Consider the following 16,104-nt stretch of genomic DNA (forward strand, 5'->3'; position numbering starts at 1 on the left):
AAGATTTTTAATCACAGTTTCAGTTTCATTACTTGTGATTGGTCTGTTCGTATTTTCTGTTTCTTCCTGGTTCAGTCTTGGAAGATTATACCTTTCTAAGAATTTGTCCATTTCTTCCAGGTTGTCCATTTTATTGGCATAAAGTTGCTTGTAGTAGTCTCTTAGGATGCTTTGTATTTTTACGGTGTCTGTTGTAACTTCTTTTTCATTTCTAATTTTATTGATTTTAGTCCTCTCCGTCTTTTTCTTGATGAGTCTGGCTAATGGTTTATCAATTTTGTTTATCTTCTCAAAGAACCAGCTTTTAGTTTTATTGATCTTTGCTATTGTTTTCTTTGTTTCTATTTCATTTATTTCTGCTCTGATCATTATGATTTCTTTCCTTCTTCTAACTTTGAGTTTTGTTTGTTCTTCTTTCTCTAGTTCCTTTAGGTATAAGGTTAGATTGTTTATTTGAGATTTTTCTTGTTTCTTGAGGTAGGCTTGTATAGCTATAAACTTCCCTCTTAGAACTGCTTTTGCCACATCCCATAAGTTTTGGTTTGTCATGTTTTCATTTTTGTCTCTAGGTATTTTTTGATTTCCTCTTTGATTTCTTCAGTGATCTCTTGGTTATTTAGTAACATATTGTTTGGCCTCCATGTGTTTTTGTTTTTTACGTTTTTTTTCCCTGTAATTGATTTCTAATCTCATAGCGTTGTGGTCAGAAAAGATGCTTGATATGATTTCAATTTTCTTAAATTTACTGAGGATTGATTTGTGACCCAAGATGTGATCTATCCTGGAGAATGTTCCATGCACACTTGAGAAGAAAGTGTAATCTGCTGTTTTGGGATGGAATGTCCTATAAATATCAATTAAATCTATCTGGTCTATTGTGTCATTTAAAGCTTGTGTTTCCTTATTAATTTTCTGTTTGGATGATCTGTCCATTGGTGTAAGTGAGGTGTTAAAATCCCCCACTATTAGGGCTTCCCTGGTGGCGCAGTGGTTAAGAGTCCGCCTGCCGATGCAGGGGACACGGGTTCGTGCCCCGGTCTGGGAAGATCCCACATGCCGCGGAGCGGCTGGGCCCGTGAGCCATGGCTGCTGAGCCTGCGCGTCCGGAGCCTGTGCTCCGCAATGGGAGAGGCCACAACAGTGAGAGGCCCGCGTACCGCCAAAAAAAAAAAAAAAAAAAAAAAATCCCCCACTATTATTGTGTTACTGTCGATTTCCTCTTTTATAGCTTTTAGCAGTTGCCTTATGTATTGAGGTGCTCCTATGTTGGGTGCATATATGTCTATAATTGTTATATCTTCTTCTTGGATTGATTCCTTGATCATTATGTAGTGTCCTTCCTTGTCTCTTGTAACATTCTTTATTTTAAAGTCTATTTTATCTGATATGAGTATTGCTACTCCAGCTTTCTTTTGATTTCCATTTGCATGGAATATCTTTTTCCATCCCCTCACTTTCAGTCTGTATGTGTCCCTAGGTCTGAAGTGGGTCTCTTGTAGGCAGCATATATATGGGTCTTGTTTTTGTATCCATTCAACAAGCCTGTGTCTTTTTGTTGGAGCACTTAATCCATTCTCGTTAAAGGTAATTATTGATATGTATGTTCCTATTATCATTTTCTTAATTGTTCTGGGTTTGTTTTTGTAGGTCCTTTTCTTCTCTTGTGTTTCCCACTTAGAGAAGTTCCTTTAGCATTTGTTGTAGAGCTGGTTTGGTGGTGCTGAATTCTCTTAGCTTTTCCTTGTCTGTAAAGCTTTTGATTTCTCCATCGAATCTGAATGAGATCCTTTCCAGGTAGAGTAATCTTGGTTGTAGTTTCTTCCCTTTCATCACTTTAAGTATATTATGCCACTCCCTTCTGGCTTGTAGAGTTTCTGCTGAGAAATCAGCTGTTAACCTTATGGGAGTTCCCTGTACGTTATATGTCATTTTTCCCTTGCTGCTTTCAATAATTTTTCTTTGTCTTTAATTTTTGCCAGTTTGGTTACTATGTGTCTCGGCATGTTTCTCCTTGGGTTTATCCTGTATGGGACTCTCTGCACTTCCTGGACTTGGGTGGCTGTTTCCTTTCCCACGTTAGGGAAGTTTTCAATTATAATCTCTTGAAACATTTTCTTGGGTCCTTTCTCTCTCTCTCCTCCTTCTGGGACCCCTATAATGAGAATGTTGTTGCGTTTAATGTTGTCCCAGAGGTCTCTTAGGCTGTCTTCATTTCTTTTCATTCTTTTTTCTTTATTCTGTTCCGCAGCAGTGAATTCCACCATTCTGTCTTCCAGGTCACTTATCAGTTCTTCTGCCTCAGTTTTTCTGCTATTGATTCCTTCTAGTGTGTTTTTCATTTCAGTTATTGTATTGTTCACCTCTGTTTGTTTGTTCTTTAATTCTTCTAGATCTTTGTTGAACATTTCTTGCATCTTCTCAATCTTTGCCTCCATTCTTTTTCCGAGGTCCTGGATCATCTTCACTATCATTATTCTGAATTCTTTTTCTGGAAGGTTGCCTATCTCCACTTCATTTAGTTGTGTTTCCTGGGGTTTTATCTTGTTCCTTCATCTGGTACACAGCCCTCTGCCTTTTCATCTCATCTATCTTTCTGTGAATGTGGTTTTTGTTCCACAGGCTGCAGGATTGTAGTTCTTCTTGCTTCTGCTGTCTGCCCTCTGGTGGATGAGGCTATCAAAGAGGCTTGTGGAAGTTTCCTGATGGGCTGGACTGGTGGTGGGTAGAGCTGGCTGTTGCTCTGGTGGGCAGAGCTCAGTAAAACTTTAATCCACTTGTCTACTGATGGGTGGAGCTGGGTCCCCTCCCTGTTGGTTGTTTGGCCTGAGGCGACCCGGCACTAGAGCCTACCCAGACTCTTTGGTGGGGCTAATGGTGGACTCTGGGAGGGCTCACGCCAAGGCGTACTTCCCAGAACTTCTGCTGCCAGTGTCCTTGTCCTCATGGTGAGACACAGCCACCCCCCGCCTCTGCAGGAGACCCTCCAACACTAGCAGGTGGGTCTGGTTCAGTCTCTATGGGGTCACTGTTCCTTCTCCTGGGTCCCGATGTGCACACTACTTTGTGTGTGCCCTCCAAGAGTGGAGTCTCTGTTTCCCCCAGTCCTGTCAAAGTCCTGCAGTCAAATCCTGCTAGCCTTCAAAGTCTGATTCTCTAGGAATTCCTCCTCCCGTTGCCAGACCCACAGGTTGGGAAGCCTGACGTGGGGCTCTGAACCTTCACTGCAGTGGGTGGACTTCTGTGGTATAAGTGTTCTCCAGTTTGTGTCACCCACCCAGCAGTTATGGGATTTGATTTTATTGTGATTGCGCCCCTCCTGCCATCTCACTGTGGCTTCTCCTTTGTCTTTGGATGTGGGGTATCTTTTTTGGTGAGTTCCAGTATCTTCCTGTCAATGACTGTTCAGCAGTTAGTTGTGATTCCAGTGCTCTCGGAAGAGGGAGTGAGAGCACGTCCTTCTACTCCGCCATCTTGAACCAATCTTCTTTCATTTATTTTATTTATTTATTTTTGTCTGTGTTGGGTCTTCATTGCTGTGCACGAGCTTTCTCTAGTTGCAGTGAGCGGGGGCTACTCTTCGTTGCAGTGCGCGGGCCTCTCACTGCGGTGGCTTCTCTTGTTGCGGAGCATGGCCTCCAGGCATGTGGGCTTCAGCAGTTGTGGCACGCAGGCTCAGTAGTTGTGGCTCACGGGCTCTAGAGTGCCAACTCAGCAGTTGTGGCGCACGGGCTTAGTTGCTCCGTGGCACGTGGGGTCTTCCTGGACCAGGGCTCAAACCCATGTCCCCTGCATTGGCAGGCGGATTCCCAACCACTGCGCCACCAGGGAAGCCCTAGCTGTCTCTTTTGAATGCACTACACCAAAGGTTCTCAGAGTCAGTTTTCACTAACTAGTAGTGAAATGAGAAGAGTTAAAACAAACTAGTGAGTTTTCATTATGCAAACTGTTACTGTTATCTGCTCTCTTTGTCATGATTCCATTTCTTCTGTAACATAATTGTGGTAGTCAACAATGTCCTTACAATAGTTGATCACTGCAGCAAATGGACAAGGAAATCCTTGGAAGGACTGAACATTCGCCGTCAGTTTTCCCATCTCCCCCCTCTCCCCACAGTTTGTTGGTCTGGGACATTCAGAAGTTTAGGAGCCGTTATGCTACACCACACTCTATCTTTTAATAACAAAAACCACTGCTACGTATGCACTCACCGATACCTCCTAGCAGTCACTGTTCTAGACACTAGGTATACATTATCTTGTTTCATCTTCATGATATCTCTGTAAGGCAGATACCATTACTCCCATTTTAAGAAATAAGGAACTTCTGGTGAATATCATCCAGCTGTAGAAGCAGTCTGCCTCCAGAGACTGTTTTTCCTACCATGCTGGACTGTTACCCTTCTTCTATAGAGAATTAGTAGCCTCACAGAGAGTCAGACAACCATTCTGGATGGTTCTTGAAAACAGTGAACAAACCCTTACCACATCCCACTATTTTGAATCGGTCCCCATGAATCTATGATCTGATGTTTTAGACCTGGAACCTCATGCAGCAGATGGACACACGGACTGAGAGCAGTTACCTCAGAACAATCCAGAGCTTTTACTAAAAAGGGGAATAAATCCTGGGTGGGCAAAAACAACAGATGTTATCTTCAGAATGTTTCAGGTGAACTTTTATCTCTACTCGGGCTCTCAGGTGAACTACCCCTCTCTTCATCAAGCCTTCATCAGTCTCCCAGCCAGAAACAAGCTGTCTTTGCTCTTATCCTTCAGGGTAGTTTGTATTTCTCACAAGACTCTAACATCTTCTGCTTTGCACTGTGTACATTGTAGTTAGTTATTAATGACTAAGTCTTCATTTTCTTCTAGATGTTTTTTATCCCCTCCCTCATCCCCCAAGGGACTTTATATGGTTCCCCACAATATTGTGCAACCAGCTGAAATAAGTAGGGGAGGATATCCAAGTAAAAGAGAAAACAAAGCCAGGAATCACTTTACTCCCCCCAAAGCATGGACTGTCAACAAATGCCTGTGCAGATATCCAGACAGGTGGAAAATGTCCTACCTGAAAGCAAAGCAGGAGACACGGTCAGAGGGCCCACGGTGTTAGATAAAATGAAAGTACCCTTTAGTTGAGGTCAAACATAGCCTTTCATGCTGCTGAGACAGGCCTTGATAGACTGGTTACTGGGAGAGGGTGACAGGTCTCATGTCAGATCCCTGCCTGGAGGGGAATGAGGAGTTTCCATGTGACCAGTTGTCTTAAGAGTCCTCAGGTCTGGAATGTAAGCCGCTGGCGGTCAGGAGCCTCATTGCATTTAGCACAGGGCCACGCTCCCCCAGCCTGGGCCTGGTCAATGAATGGTCTTTGGAAGAATGGCTAAGAATAGTTTCAAAGTTGCTGTCTAGGTTCTTGGATGTGATTTAGTTGAAACCCCTTGGCTGCAATGTAAACATGTTCTTTCAAAGATAAAATAAGTAACTTAACAATAACAGAATATTTTTGTCCATTATTCAGTCACAATGGAAAAACATCTTATATTTTCCTTGGTTGTGAGCCACAGTTTGAGCTAATTTGCGAATTACCTTTCTTTTATGATTTTCCCTTTTTTCCCCAGGAAACATGCCATCCTTTAACGCAATGTAGAATATGAAGGGTGCACGTCACCTTCACCATCAACACTTCCTTTGAATGCAGCCTTGAGCTCTTAACTGGAAGCAGGGAGCCCTAGGCCTTCCTTATAAACAAGTAATGGAGCCCTCGACCCCCCTTGTAAAGGGCTATTGATTAACATATACCATCACCAAACAACATTTTCCATGCCTGCACACTGTTACACCCCTGTCTGCTCCATGGTAAGCTGAGGGAGGCCTTTGGCCATCTGTTTCGTTAAATACCAGAGGCAGTGAACGGTATCTGAACTTTATAAAGCAAGTGTCTGGGCTTCCCGCTTCACCAGTCTCCCCCTTCCTCTTCTGCTGCCACTGCTGCCGCCACTACCACCGCCGCCACCGCCATATTTTTTTTGTTTGAACGCTCACATTGTAAATTAGTGTATTCACACATCAATTTTAAAAGGCTCACTGTGTTATAAAATGGGACAAAGCGAGCTCAGTAACAGCTCGTGCACAGTGCAGGTGGTCGAGCTAGCTGCTCCCTAGATCAAAAGTCAAACAACTGTGAATCTTCTTTTGAAAGTGCAGTTAGGGAGACAAGGCAAGACTTATCTGCACAAACAAGAACGAGTTATAGATATACATCGCAAATGCAGGAGGACAAAAAGGGGTTTCATAATCTTGCAGGGTAAGAAAACCTTCTAATGCTGAAAATTCTGAGGGCATCTCTGGAATATGTAGCCACTTTTTTCTTTCTTTTTGCTTTTTTTTGTAAAATTACTCTTTTATTGTGTGGCAATTGGTAATTATTATTTATGCTTTGGTGCTGTTCCTAAAGTAGCTAAGTTTTTTTTTTTTAAGCCACCTTGGGGGCAGGAAATAGCTCCCCTTTCATGGCTGTATTTTATTTTTCAGCAGCATTTAAGGACAGACTCCTATTTATACCACACAAGCAGTTTTGTCTGTTGTAAACAAAGTAAGTGGCTGGGAATTGTGCTTTCCCAGAAATGTTTTCCAGGGAAGCCATAATAAGAAACAACTGTGTACATCTTGAGATTTTTGTCATCTAGGTATTAAGAAAGAATTCTTTGCATTCATGGAAACAAAAAAGAAAGAAAACACTGTTTATAAAGAAAGATATTCAATATCCAGAAATGTAATTAAAATATTTCTTAAACTGCAAAAGTTGGCCACCTTACTAGTATTAATTGAGGTTGTTTTCTTTTCTTTTTTTTTAATTATCTCTAACATTTTTTGGCAAGGTAGTAGCTGAAATGACAGGAGGCGTTTTCTTTTTTTAACCTCAATATGCTATTTAAAAAGTTAGTGGCTTCTTTTGTAAAATTATGTGAAGAACTTTGGAACTGAAGTATGAATATCAATGGGAAAAATGCAACAATGGTAAATTTTATGAAAAATTTTAAAAGAGCATTGAAGAGGCTTAGAATTATGAAAGAACAGCATAGTTTCTTATACAACTATAGTTTACATAGGAAAAAGCCACTCTACTTTCCATTGTCTGATATCTTAATGATTTCATGATGAAAAAAAAAACCCATCAGCTTTTTAATTCTCAAATCAGTCAAAGGTGTCTGAATCAGGTCCCCAAGTACTTTCATAAAACCATGCTCTCTGTCTCAGGGCATAAGGCAGTGGTCCCTATCCTGGGGTGGGTTTCACAGAGTCTCTGAACCACTGGAGTTTCCTGAAAATATTTGTGTATGTGTGTATATGCATCATTCTGAGAATTTTCCATAAAATTTTCTAAATAGTCCACAACCAACTCAAAAAAGTTGAGAAACGAGATATTGTCACAAAACTGTGTACCATGTCTTAGCTAAAAAACCACTTAATTACTTTGATATTCTGGCTTATTTGAAATGTATTGGTCTACAAGAAACACTTATTTTGAATTTTCTACAAAGTTTAACAAGAAACTTTTCAGGGATGCTTTCTTTGGGAAATCAGATCATTTATCAAAATTAAGTCCTTAAAGACAGTCAGAACAAGTAAAATATATATAGGGCCTTATAGTTTGTAAGGCACATTCACATATATTATTTCATTTAATGTAACCTTCATAAGAAGTCTGTGATTTGGTATCATCATTATTATCCTTATGTTATAGGTAATTGAGACCTACAAAAGTTGAGTCTTGCCCAAGGTCATTCCACCAAGATGCAGCAAAGTTGGACCAATACCCTGGTATTAGCCTCAGAAACCATGCTTTTAGCAGCCTCTTAACAGCAATATCCTTAGCAGCATCTTCTTCAACAGCAAATATTTAATGTTTACTGTGTCAAAGGGAATCCGTTAGTCATCAGAGATTCAACAAACTCAGAACTCTACTCCTAGGTACCTTAATATTTTTAAGAAACAACAATACATAGTAACTTGTGCTGTAAGGTCAGTGAGAGATAAAATGGTAAGTGGGGACAAGAAGTAATCCCTGGGGCCCACGGTCAGGTAAGACTTCATAGAGGAGATGGCAGGTACCTGGCCTAAAAGTTACTGCCTGATTCTTAAGCCACACATGGGGTAACGCCGCTTCCCTTTTTATGGCAGCCTCAAGGTAATAACTTCCAGCAGCAGAATTTGAATTGGGGGCAGGAGGATGTGTTAGAAACATCTATTTGGCCACAACTGTGTTGAGGGTATATAGGAAGTTAACAACTTGTAACTGCATCTGCTTATAAAGTAAATATGATCCAAAGTCTTCTTGAGAATTTTTTTTAATTGCAGTGGAGTTTAAGATTTTCTTCAAATAAGTAAGAAAGGCTTGAAGTCACCTCAGTAGTTCTAATTATAAACAAATATGAAAAACCTTTTCACACATTTTATTTACCCCAATTTTAGAAAGATACTGAGAACTTTCATACCCTTGACTAAAATTATGTATTTATAAAATTTTATAGTCTTTGAAATTATACTGCATATTAACTATACCTTCTATATGTGTGATTGGTGAATAGATGCAAAGAATGTTGCCAGAGTACATGAACTATTGTATTGTGGCACGTTAATTCGTTGATAAGTGTATCACTTTAAAACACTGAATTTTTTCATATATTCCAGTTAAATCTTTCTCATCAAATGCGTTTATAGAGGTTTAGTTAGTAGCAAACTTGCCCAGCCGATAAAGAAAAGCATTCATTTTCTGTTCTGTATATGTGATCTGAAGCCATAGCCTTTAGGTCTTTTAATCTGTCTGTTCAAGGCCAAGCTATTTATATGGATAATTTTTAAAGCTTCTGTATAAAGAAAACAAGAACATTTTATTTATTCACTGGGGTTTTTATGTGCCTTGAAATTGCATAGATAAAGTATTTTCTGGCTCATGGATCTAGAGGAGATAAAAGGTCTCCTATTTTATAAGGCTTTATGTAAGCTTTTCAAATGTACAGTTTTCTTACGGCTAGAATTTTTTAAATAAGACATTATTTCACTATTACAATTGGAGTTTAATGTGGGCATCTTTTTCCTTCCCTGAATTGCATGTTAAATTATGTGTTTAAGATCATTTTTATTGCATTTTTACCTCCTGGATTTTGATAATTCTCATGTTGGAGAAATTAATTTACCAATCCTCATTTTTAGTATTGGGCAACTATTTAATATGACTAGGAGTGGAAAACCCAAAAATCAGACCTAAGAGGCAGAGTGAAAGGTATAACTTACTTTTGCAGCATATTGGTCTGAGGATGAAAAATTATTTACCTCCCCCTCCTTAAGAATTTTTGCTGAGGCGAGTAGACTGAAAAGGAAAAGAAGAGGCATTTTTTTTTTTTTTAACTCTGGGGCAACTGGATTCGGACCAGATTCTAGGTGAACATTAGCTGCTGTTAGCTCTGCCATGTCAGGGCCAAGAAACAGCTTTCCCTGGCTGGAGCATTCCCAAGCTATCATAGCCATCAGACAGGTGGGGAATAAATATTGTAGAATGGTGGGACATTTGAAGAGCAAGCTCCTGATCCCCAGGACTCAATTTGGACAAGCTTCAATTGGAGCAAACAGGTGTTCCTGGGAGGAACTGTCCTCAGGTGGCTGGGGGTGTGCCATTCTTTCACACACATAAAAAGTTCCCTTTCCCTCTGCCCGCAGGAAAATTAGAATTAACTACAGCTTTTTCTTTTGAAATGGAAAAAGAGAAATAAAAATATGGTACCAGGTTTTGGCTCCGACTGGATTTCCATGGAGCATGTAATCTACGATGAATGATGAGAATTCTGGAAGCAAGGCATCCTTGCAGTTTTTAACATTGGAGATGCCATAAAAACTGAATGAATGCAAATAATCTTTTTACCCATGGCTGTACCTGTATAAGATGGAGTAGTCTTTCCTTCTGTTGTTCATTTGTTCATTCACCATGTATTTCATGAGCACTTGCAATTTTCTAAACACTAGGCTAAGTGCTGGGCATAGAGTATAAGACAGAAAAAGGCCCTGCCCTCCAGGGACTTAGCCTAAATTGTAGTAATAGTAATTGGTTGGAACATGAAAATGAACCTGAATAGTCTTTGGGAAACTGTGCATTGAAAGTACTTGCTGGCATCAGAAAGATTTTTTTTTTTTCTGTAATGCCACCACATTGAGGGTATGACTAGCATTTTATTGGGGGGTCATTCTTTTTAAATCAACTTTTGCAATAAAACATAAAATAGAAATATTAAAGAAAAATTTTAAAAGAAAAAAGTTGTTCTTAATCCCTCTTCCTTGAAACAAGCTACTCTGTTGATACAAGTATTTCCCTCTAGTCTTTCCGTCATGATCCATGTATAATGTTATATTGCTCTCCTCACTGAATATTGTATCTTTTTTTTTTTTAACTTATTTTTGGCGGTGTAGGGTCTTCGCTTCTGTGCGAGGACTTTCTCTAGTTGTGGCAAGCGGGGGCCACTCTTCATCGTGGTGCGCGGGCCTCTCACTGTCGCAGCCTCTCTTTGCGGAGCACAAGCTCCAGACGCGAAGGCTCAGTAGTTGTGGCTCACGGGCCTAGTTGCTCCGCGGCATGTGGGATCCTCCCAGACCAGGGCCCGAACCCGTGTTCCCTGCATTGGCAGGCAGATTCTCAACCACTGTGCCACCAGGGAAGCCCTGAATATTGTATCTTAAATGTATTTCTGAATTACCACATCTTCATGATTATATTTTTCCTAGTTAAAAATTTTTCTAATGAAAGTTTTAACAAACCTCTTATTTTGTAAAGAAAAAAAAAAGAAGAAAGAAAGAAGAGAAACAAGTATCAAGAAACAGGAAGAAAGTAATCTATAATCACACTGACGAAAGGTAGCACCAAAATCACACTGGTGAAAGGTAGCATATTTCATTCCAGTATTTTTCTCTGTAAATATTAATTCCACTGCTGGTTCTATGAAATCTCTTCTTTATCTCACCCATCACTTCATCTTTTACCCTTTTATCTTTTTTAAATATCACAGGTTTTACTTAACAGTTTTCCGCCCTTCAGTGTATAAAGGCTATACTCTCTTACTGTTTTTATTGAAGATGCCAAACAATCTTCAAAAACACGTATAGGTTTCTTTATCACATAATTTTCAGAATTGCGTTCTTCCTCTGAATCTTTAGGATCTCATTTCCTTTTCTTTGTTCTATAGGATCTTTCCTGCCACTGTCTTCATATTGTTTTGCATTTTTATTTGGTTTGGTTAGTTTTTAAAACCTCTTCTTGGATCTGCAAATGGATGGCAACTTTATATGATCAACTCTGTCGACAGATAGCCCTCTGTCTCCAGACTGTCTTCATGGGAAGGAAGTGGGGCTTCTTCCTTCCCCCACTCCGTGACTCTGGCATGAAAAATGTCCAACCCTTGTGTGCACAACTGTCATCTCCTTCACATGTTTACCCTCCACCACTGCATGCAAACACACTTTACTTATGAAGACCACACTTCACAGGTTTCACCATACCTTCCTTGCCTATCACTACCCAGTATCGATTTATTGTTTTCCTGGGAACTGTCATTTCTTACTGGCTATAGAAAAGAAATAAGATGAGGAGTGTGGAAAAGAAGGAATGACTACAGAAGTCTACATGCCTCCTAAGTGGCAGCATCCACTCCTAAGAGAGACAGATACTTGGTTTCTAGTTGTAACAGAACTCACATCTTTTACCTCGTAGCAGACTTTGTGAGAGGTGGACTACTGCTTTACATTTTTCAGCCCAATTCATTTTTTGTAGCCGTAGAAAATCCTTCCAGGTTCTGGCAATTTGTGATGTCAGTTTTGGTGTCGTAAATTATCGTCATCTTTTATTTTTTCATTCCAATTTAATGGTCACTTGGATAGATGCAGCATCAGGAGCCATCAAGCAGGCACCATTTTAAAGCGGAAACTGTGGGTGATCTTTAAAATTGCCCCACAGGGCTTCCCTGGTGGCGCAGTGGTTGAGAGTCCGCCTGCCGATGCAGGGGACGCGGGTTCGTGCCCCGGTCCAGGAGGATCCCACATGCCGCAGAGCGGCTAGGCCCGTGAGCCATGGCCACTGAGCCTGCACGTCCGGAGCCTGTGCTCCGCAACGGGAGAGGCCACAACAGTGAGAGACCCGCGTACCGCAAAAAAAAAAAATAAATAAATAAATAATTAAAAAATTGCCCTACATAAGGGGACCATATAAACCATTTCTATAGTTCAACCCTTGAGCCTGTATGCCTGGGTGGTCTTGTTTTAACTTTACTGTTTAATTATTGATTACTTACTGACACAAGGCATGGAAGCCTTAGGGAAAATGAAATCCCACGTGTCAGTTTTCTTTAGATGAATCTTCTTTGTAAGTGTCCCTCTAAGTAACATAGTGAGGCTGGATTGAGGGGGTCATTCCAAATACTGCCTGGCAGGGTCAGCCGTGGCATCTATATTCATTGATGGAGTCTACTGATACATCTGGAAAACGAGGCATGTCTGCCTGTGCTTCATATCATGACAGCCTCATACAAGCCCATCTACTGTAGGCCAGGCATCCTTACATTTCCATACTCCCCATTTCCCTTCTCTGTCCCTCCTGGAAAAAAGTCTACTCTCCAACAATGACAATGACTTACCAACAGGAACCAACTTCCCCTATTAATGCTCCTATCCTGGAAGCATTTATTAGGAAAATGGTAATTCACTCCAAAAATATGTGCAAGGAACTTTGCGGGGTATACAAGGATGGAGGATGACTCTTGCCAATGATTCTTCTCGCAGAAGAAGCACTACCTCAAGATGGATGGTGATCAGAAACCTCCTGCACAGTTTGGAGTGGAGACTATTGCCAGCTTGGAGGAATCAGGATGAGTTTCATGGATGACACAGCATTTGTAGTGGCCCTTGAAAAAGGGGTGAGATTTACCCAGGCAAAGTTAAGAGATTCCAGCCCAAGAAAGCAGCACAAACAAGAGGGAAGTAGCATCTTTCAGGCAGGCACAGCAGATAATTCAGATCAGCTCTTTGTTGTCAACTCTGCAATTTTTGCCTTTTGTTTTCTGAGGCTCCCTTTCTAACAGTAGATTGGGTCAGCTCACAGCACGCTTGCAGTTATGCACAACTGTCATCTCCCTCCCAGCTTTACCCCCCACTGGAGAGACAAAAGCTTGACTGAGTGATAGAGGCCTGAAAATCTAGGGTCCACTTTTTCTTGTCATTATTTTTCTTTTATTGAGCACCTACTATGTACTCTGGGCAGAATGAACCTTATTAAAGGACCAAGTTCTTTCATTGTTTTCAGGTAGCCCGTTGCTGTGTTTCTTTTTGCAAGTTCTTACTTCCTCTTGAACATCACCGGTTTCACAGTGTTTTTCTAAGGGTCCTGAAAGGTGTTACAAGTACAGGTGGCTATATGTGTAGGCAGAATAGACCTCCACCAAAAGGTGGGATTTTTCTTTCAGGGCACCATGCCATCAAAAGTATCATTCTGAGCCATTGCCCAGAATGTTTCCTTTAGAGTTTGTCCTCTTAATCTTTAGACTTTGCTGTCTCTTCAGATGCTGTGCGGACTCTCTATAACCTGTTGTCTCAGCTCTGCCGCGTGTGACATAATCTGAGAATAGGTTGGTATGGGGGGAGGAGAGGAGCTAGATCCTGGAGGATTTTAGGAGGCCACCAATCAGAGAGCCTGGGTGGCCTGGAATCAAACTCCACAACATTGACTGAAACTGACCTGGGCCTAGCCTACTACTACCTCCTTTTTTTTTTTTTTTTTAAACAATTTTGCTTTCATAGGACCTGACGTTTTTAACCCAGTTTTGCTTTGGGGAAAAAAAAAAGTATTAACCATGTGCCTTGTCAAGATATCACTTTCTAAAAGTTTCTTGAATGAAAGTTCCCTCTCAGCACTGGAGTTCTTTCTAGGTGCACACCTGCCATGTTAATCAAGTTCTCTGGCTTTACTTCCATTTACAAATACAGATGCTTAGCGGACAGCTTTGGAAGAAGTGGCTGTCCTCAGCAGCATGACTGAGGCATTGATGAAATAATTTCAGGTACCTGGCAGGGTACTGCCAAATCCCATGGGCTTTCAAATCTGTAAGGAGAAGGAAGTGTGAGCAGTCAACACAGATGGTAACTGGTGGGTGGGTGACAGGTAAGCACCACGTCCTGCCTGGTGATCCAGTCAGTCTGTGTGATTTCTGATTCATATTTATTGCACAAATAGTGTTTGTTGTCAGAGCAAAAGGGAACATTTTTGAAAAGAAAAGAAATTGCTCATAACACACCTACAGTGATCTTTTCCTCATTTTTTTCTGTCTTTAAATGTTGAATTTTTATTTATGCGGCTTTAGTACAATTTCAAGTTCTGCCTTTTCCTTTTTAACATGATAGCTTGCACTACTATACATGGTGGATTTGATATTGTATTTAGTCTTTTCTTTTTTAATCAAGTTATTATGGCGTTGATAGAGGTTCAGGAAAGCCAGGCAGCATGTGGTTGGCATTCATTAGTTTTCTAGAAAATTGAAGGACTGACTCTCATGTGTCTCAGGCTTCCACCGCCTAATGGTTCAGAGCACTGAGTTTTGATATTTGGGTGCTGAGATGTATGTGTACCGTTCTATGCTATCCACACAGATCCCTTGCATGTATTAATTTTAAGGTGTTTCATGATAATATTGATGACAAAGGGTATATATAAACAAAGCAGGCAGGTCACCCTGTGGAGGAGATCAATGTGGTGGGTTCCAGAAATAGCTGCATTTCCCCCCAAGTATTCCCTAATAGACTGAAAGGCAATAATTGAACTTGGATTAAGGCTTCACGCATTGTCTTTGTCAAATGGCAGTACTTGATAATTTAATCAGCATCAATCCTGGCACCTGCTTGGTGATGTGTTAACTGGGTGAAGTTTTTCCCCGCCTTGCACAGAGCTCTGAGGGATGGCCTAGAATACAGGAGGCTGAGAGGAGGGCTGACCACAAGGATGGTGTTGGAGCCGCTTCAGAAGAATGAGGCGTGATCTGGGTGCCGTGGCAGGAGGCGCTGAACAGCCAGGGGGCAGCATGGGAGCATTTTGCACCTGAGGAAGGAGGAGAGTGATGGAAGAAGGGGGATGAACACAAACTTCCCCATGTTTCCCAAGCCCAGGATGATGGATGACTTGTCATCTTTTGTATTTCCTCTGGGGCAGCGAAAATGGAACCTCTCTACTGAGACCAGAGGTTGAAACTGGAACTCTGTGGGCCATAAGCGGCTTGCAGTACTTTTTTTTTTTTCCCAGTCTGCACAGTTTTAGTTTGTTTTTAAAATTGAGATATTATTTACATATAATAAAATTCACACATTTTAAATGTAGATTTGTTGAATTTTGGTCATGGAATGCAATGACATAACCACCACAACACATCAGGACAGAGACCAGTTCTCTCTATAAAAAGTTTCCTCCAGTCCCTTTGCACTCATTCCCCTCTTCCATCCCTGTCCCAGGCAGACACTGATCTGCTTTCTGCTATTAGTTTTGTCTTTTCTAGAATTTCATGTAAATGGAATTATACAGCACATGGTCTTTTGTGTAGGACTTCTTTCACTGAACATAGAGATTTTGAAATTCGTCCATCTTGTTGTGTGTATTAGTATTTCATTCCTTTTAATTGCTGAGCAATATTTCATAGTAAGATGTGCTACAATTTATTTATCATTCACCAGTTTTATGAACATGTAGGTTGCTTCCAGTTTGGAGCTATTACAGGTAATGGTGCTATGAACATTTGTGCACACATCTTTTCGTAGGTTTTCATTTCTCTTGAGTAAATATCTAGGGGTAAGATTGCTGGCTCATATGGTTTATATATTTTTTTTTTTTGCGGTACGTGGGCCTCTCACTGTTGTGGCCTCTCCCGTTGCGGAGCACAGGCTCCGGACGCGCAGGCTCAGCGGCCATGGCTCACGGGCCTAGCCGCTCCGCGGCATGTGGGATCTTCCCAGACCAGGGCGCGAACCCATGTCCCCTGCATCGGCAGGCGGATTCTCAACCACTGCGCCACCAGGGAAGCCCTAT

The 16,104-nt window shown here is 41.0% G+C and overlaps 1 protein-coding gene across 3 annotated transcripts in view; it reads left to right on the forward strand.

The window, feature by feature from the left end:
* VTI1A (vesicle transport through interaction with t-SNAREs 1A) overlaps window positions 1–16,104 on the forward strand; it is a gene marked incomplete at its 5' end in the record, with an annotated part of 359,894 nt that overhangs the window by 213,531 nt on the left and 130,259 nt on the right. The window contains one exon of one of the 3 annotated variants that reach the window (XM_079716621.1): window positions 14,022–14,095. The exons of the other annotated variants lie outside the window; for them this stretch is intronic. Within the exon in view, the coding sequence (XP_079572747.1) occupies window positions 14,022–14,073 (52 nt within the window). The 3' untranslated portion in view covers window positions 14,074–14,095. The remainder of the gene's footprint in view (window positions 1–14,021; window positions 14,096–16,104) is intronic. 3 annotated transcript variants of the gene reach the window in all.

Source organism: Hyperoodon ampullatus (assembly GCF_949752795.1).
Source record: "Hyperoodon ampullatus genome assembly, chromosome: 1".
NCBI lineage: Eukaryota > Metazoa > Chordata > Mammalia > Artiodactyla > Ziphiidae > Hyperoodon > Hyperoodon ampullatus.